Below are 5,933 nucleotides of genomic sequence, written 5' to 3'. Positions count from 1 at the left end.
CTTAAAAACTGAAGAACTATACATATATTTATAAATATAGTTTGTCAGTAAATGCCCATTTTGTGGGGAAAATTCTTAGAATTTTTGGAAAAATTTGGAACATGGCAGGGTCCTTTAATTTTGATAAATACTTTATTTTAGAGAAAATTCAGAGGCTTTTTCATTAATAGAAAAAAAGTTATAAGTGAATTTGTCTTGTGATTTTATTTTAGATTTTGAAGATGATGATCTCTATGGCCAGTCTGTAGAAGATGATTATTGTATTTCTCCATCAACAGGTGAATTATTTTTAATCAATTGATTTCCATGATTTGGACATTTAAAAATGTCAAGTAAATATTGTCATTCTAGAGTGTTTCATGAAGACACCAGAGTATACCATAAGACTATAATAGTATGCTACATTAAAAAGATAATTAGACTTTAATTTCTTAAGATGCATGAAATAATTTCTTTACATATAAATAAAATTGAAAGTTTTGATTCCATTATTCAGCTTTAAATAATTTGAGGAAAACTCTGAAGACTGATTTTCCTAGTATCCTTTGCAACATGGTTTTAAAAATACAATTAGTTTAAATTGTACTGAAGTGTAACTTAGTCAATAATGAGATTCTAAAGTGTTTGGGAGAAGCTCTGGTAGCATCGTGCCTAAGGCACTTGATTACTAACCAGAAGGCTGGCGGTTCAAACCCACCAGCCACTCCTCAGAAGGAATGTTGGGCAATCTACTTCTGTAGTGATAGTGCCTCGGCAACCCAAGGAGGGGTTGCTGTGAGTTGGGGCCAACTCGATGGCACATAACAACAACGGCAACAAAGTTTTGGTGGCCGGTAGTAGTTAATTTTGTATACCCAGAGTAAAGTGCAGTGTCTGACACATAGTACCCACTGCCATCAAGTCGGATCCAACTCATAGTGACCCCTCCTTGGGTTTCCGAGGCAGTATCACTGTATCACTATGGAAGTAGATTGTCCAACCTTCCTTCCAAGGAGTGCCTGGTGGGTTTGAACTGCCAGCTTTCTGATTAGTAGTCAAATGCCTTAGTGGGCACTACGCCACCCTAAGAAATTCTGTGGAACTGAATTTATTTTTCCTATTCTCTTAGATGTGGAATTATATAATATCTGGAGTGTTGACTTCTCTTTTGGAATTGTTCTGTGCTGCTTGGATTCTTCCTTAGAGCTAAGGCAGAACTTTGGTTTCATAATCTGTTCCTTTATCTTTCTTTCCTATCACAAAATTTTGGCTAGTATCTGGATTAGAGTCTTTGTGCAGATTCACCTGAATATTGGACATTGAGATGTAATACATATACTTCCCTTCATGTTGAACTTTTGTTTAGTTCATATGCTATTAAACAGTTCGGTGAATAAACCAAATATGTGTATGCAGTTCAGATTTCTGTTGGAGTTCACATTCCTATATGATTTCATGTCAAGAGCTGCATCTGCTGTCTTATCTGGTGAAAGATTTATTTTCTGCCACTAAATAAAGCAAGCATATTCTTTCCAGTGAAGACAGCATTTCTTTGATTGGGAGCTTTCTCTCACTCTAATTTCCTTAACAATACACCTATCTCCAGATATCTACCAAGTATATATAATTGGTTGAAACACCCTATTAAATTTTAGTATACTATAAAGGTGAGTACTGTTGACATACAATTAGGTATAGTGAACAAGGGTTGCTGAGGTGATGTTGACAAGAATGAAACAAAAAGGAAGGAGCATGTCCCTTCCTCTTCCAGTCCCCCTTTCCGAAACCAAACTCATTTGCTATCGCATTGATTCTGATTCATAGTGACTCCCATTGAGTTTCTGAGGTGGTAAATTTTATGGAAGTAGATTGGCCCATCTTCTCTTCCGTGGAGCAGCTGGTGGGTTTGAATCACCAACCTCTGGTTAGTAGTCAAATGCCTTAGGCGGTGTGCCACCAGAGCTCCTAGTCTCCCTTTAGCAACCCCCTATTTGCTGATCCTAAAAGGGAGCCAGTTCCCAAACAAGAAATGTGCTTTGCAGAGACTCTAGCCCAGTATCACAAACCAGAAGGATGGGTTAGAAGCTGGTAGATTATTTAATAACTCACACTTTTTTATAACTCCTTATTCAGGGATTCAGAAGACATACTCTGTAGGGATTCGAGATAAAAAGAAATTTCACTTTTCCCAAGGCCCCCTGTTGTTGTTGTTGTTGTTATGTGCCTTCAAGTCAGACCTGACTCATAGCGACCCCTCCTTGGGTTTCCCAGGCAGTATCACTATGGAAGTAGATTGCCCCATCTTCCTTCCTAGGAGTGGCTGCCCTGGGTACTTATTATTTGCCGTATATTAAAAAACCTTTATAGGCTAGTGCTCCCCTCTCCCCACCCAAATTCTCAATCATACTTGACTAGGTGGCGTAGTGCCTAAGGCATTTAACTGCTAACCAGAAGGCTGGTCCAAACTTACCAGCCGCTCCTCGGAAGGAAGACTGGGCAATCTACTTCTGTAGGGGTACCATCTTGGAAACCCAAGGAAGAGTCGCTATGACTTGGGACTGACTTGACAGCAGTGAGTTTGGGTAACTTAAATTTTATAGGTAATGACAAAATGATGTCTGGTAGCACTGCGTTTATCATGTACATTCTAAGTGCAGTAGAGAGTGGCATATTCATGGTATTGAGAAGATGATGTGGGTGTGATGCTAGATTTAAATTTATAAAAGAGTCTCTTCTATATGCAGGTGGTACATGAGTGGATGTAGGTAAACTAATTAGGAGGCTATTACATTAATCTGGAGGAGGTAAGGATAATTTAGGACAGTCGTCTCAAAGTACGGTCTCTGTACCAATCAGCATCACCTGAAAATATGCTAGAAATGTGATCCTTGGGGCCCCACCAGAGTCAGGAACTCTAGAGGTGGGCACAGCAACTGTTTTAACAAACTCTCCAGGGTATACTGATGCCTACCAGTTTGGAACCATTGTTTTAGGACAGTGCTTGTGGTAGCAGTGGATTTGGAAATAAATATGTTCAAGAAATAAAACCAGAGTGCTCCTTGGAAGCTAGGATGGCGAGACTTGTCTAGCTAACATTGGGCATGCCAAAAGGAAAGACCAATTGCTAGAAAATGACATCCTGCTTGTTAGAGGACCATTGTATGCCAGTGAAACCCTCAGTGAGATAGAGTAGCTGCAACAATAGACTCAAACATATCCAAGGTCATGGAGGTAGCACAGGACCAGGCATCATTTCATTCTGTTATACATAAAGTTGGCGTAAGTCAGAGCTGACTGAATGGCCGCTAACAACAACAGGTTCAAGAGATAAATTATGAAAGTTATGGTTGTCATAAGGAGCCTTGGTGATGCAGTGGTTAAGCACTTGACTGCTAACCAAAAGGTCTGCAGTTCAAAGTTTTCTGCAGGAGAAAGATCTGGCATTGTGCTTCTATAAAGATTACAGACTTGGAAACTCTGTGAGACAGTTTTACTCTGTTCTGTAGGGTTACTATGAGTTGAAATCGACTTGATGGCAGTGTGCTGGTAAGGTTGCCATGAATCAGAATTGACTCTGCGGCAACTAACAACAAGGTCTGTAGGGTTTGGGGGTATTGGATATGCCTTGTATAAAGGTAGGAGCTCTGGTGGCATAGTGCCTAAGGCATTTGACTGCTAACCAGAAGGCTGGCCGTTCAAACCCACCAGCCACTCCTTGGAAGGAAGATTGGACAGTTTACTTTTGTAGAGCTACCTCCTCGGAAACCCAAGGAGGGGTTGCTATGAGTTGGGACTGACTCGAAGGCAGTGAGTTTGGTTTGGTTTTTTTTCATAAGGGTGGAACCTTTCTTAGAGGTACTGTTGAAAGAAATTCTGATGATACAAATTTACTGATTTGTTTATCTAGCCTTATGTGGATGAATAATGTTTAATCTTAAGTAGTGAGTTAACAGTATTCAAGGTTAAACGTTTTTAGGGTATTTTTCTGAGGTTTGCATAAAATAGTGTTTAACTTTCTTTGTTGTTGTTGTTATGTGCTGTCGAGTCGGACCCGACTCATAGCGACCCCTCCTTGGGTTTCCGAGGCAGTATCACTACAGAAGTAGATTGCCCCATCTTCCTTCCTAGCAGTGGCTGGTGGGTTTGAACTGCCAACCTTCTGGTTAGCAGTCAAGTGCCTTAGGCACTATGCTACCAGAGCTCCCTTTAGGACAGGGTTTTAGTTAGGTTGACCTTATCCTTGTAACTCATGATGTGTGTTTTGTGTGTAGTTTTTGTTTAGGAAAATCTGAATCTTTGAGAGTTATTTTTTGTACACACCAAGAAGTCAGACACCATTATCAAAACAGGAGATAGTTAAATGGTTTCATGTAAGTTTCTTCTTTGACAAACTGGTATTTTTAACAAAAACATAAGGTTTTAGATTTTTTATTACTGAAAATAATTATGAAAAGCAATAACATGATAAGTTTTTGTCTCCTTTATTATCATTGGTCTAGTTTTTGTACTGAATTTACGAATAGTTTTAGAAGAATTCTTTCTGTCCTTAAAGAAGCATCTAATGCCATTGAGTGGACCATTATGCTCATGTCTATTCTAATAATTGAGTGACTTCACTAATTAATAGGAATTTCTCTAAAGTTCATCAGCACATCTTTTTTTTTTTGGTATTCTAATAGCACAGTTTTCCTGATGGAAAGGTAATTTCTCAGTGTTACAGCTTTTTTTTTTCTCCTTTAGAAAGATTGACTTTGATACAGAATATGAATATGTGTCAAGGAGATGGGTATAGGAAAAGAGTCTATATGTAAAACTTTATCTGAAGGGTTATGTGTTTTGCTTTAGCTAATATGATTAGAGATTGTAATTCTTATTCATCCACTGTAATTCAAAACCTATATTGAGCATAAATTATTACTTTTAAGAAATACTATTTTAATACATTCATATATTAGTGTGATGTAAAGCAGATCATTAAAAGTCCTGTTCAAACAGCAATGCTACAGCAGTATGGAGGGTAAAGAAAACAATCTTATCTGAGTGAGTCTGGGAAGGTTTTGCAAAGTGGAGGAACTGGAGCTTGTAAATTTGGGAGGAAACAATTTGAGCAGTGGTCTCTGTGAGGCTTGTTTGGGGGAGACTCACAAGACTAATGCAAGTTGTGGCAATGAAGCGGACTAGGAAAGGAAGTAGGGGCCCATTTGTGGCAGATAGTATTTAATTCTGTGTGTGTAGTGTTATCCCATTGAAACTTTTTGAGTAAGGAGGATAGTGTGTTAAGAAAGTAGTTGATGTCATTATATAAAAGAGACTACAGATGGTAGTGTCCCACGGTGGTGCAAATTAAGTGCTTTGCCCCTAACCGAAAGAGCGGAGGTTTGAATCCACACTCACCCTCAGAAGAAAGGCCTGGTGATCTACTTACAAAATACCAGCAATTATAAACCCTGTGGGGCACAGTTGTGCTCTGACACGCATGGGATCACCATGAGTTAGAATCCACTGGGCAGCGGCTGCCGCTAACGTTGCCTGGTGATAGGAATCACCTGAAAGTCTTTGTTAAAAACATAAATTCCTGGTCTGATTCCATCAGTATGCAGTTAGAATCGCCAGGGGAAGATCCCTGGGAAGCCATGTCTTTAATGAGTGCCTCATGTGATTTTTATTTTCAGGAGTTTGAGAAACAATTTTAGGCAGTTTCAGGAGGCATTTATGTTTGGCACATGCCTTAATTTTTAAAAGTCACTATGAGTGTCTTTTTTGAAGAAAGCACTTCGTCAAAATTTGTGATTTAAACTTTTAGAAAAGAATAACATTTTACGTTTATCCCTTTCTCACTGTTAGTTTTCTGCCAGTGTATTTTCATTGTATGTATTGCCTTTTGGGACTCTCATTTCAACTTCAAAGGCTTGGACCTTTTCTTCTCTAGTCCCCCTCTTCCCCTGTCCCCCCCC

At 39.0% G+C, this 5,933-nt stretch overlaps 1 protein-coding gene across 1 annotated transcript in view; it reads left to right on the top strand.

The window, feature by feature from the left end:
- Positions 1-5,933, top strand: part of HBS1L (HBS1 like translational GTPase) — a 95,269-nt gene that overhangs the window by 4,310 nt on the left and 85,026 nt on the right. The window contains exon 2 of the mRNA XM_007954043.2: positions 213-278. Within this exon, the coding sequence (XP_007952234.2) occupies positions 213-278 (66 nt within the window). The remainder of the gene's footprint in view (positions 1-212; positions 279-5,933) is intronic.

Source organism: Orycteropus afer, unplaced genomic scaffold (assembly GCF_000298275.1).
Source record: "Orycteropus afer afer isolate SDZICR_OR568_19922 unplaced genomic scaffold, OryAfe1.0 scaffold00428, whole genome shotgun sequence".
NCBI lineage: Eukaryota > Metazoa > Chordata > Mammalia > Tubulidentata > Orycteropodidae > Orycteropus > Orycteropus afer.
This window is presented reverse-complemented; position numbering and strand designations above follow the sequence as displayed.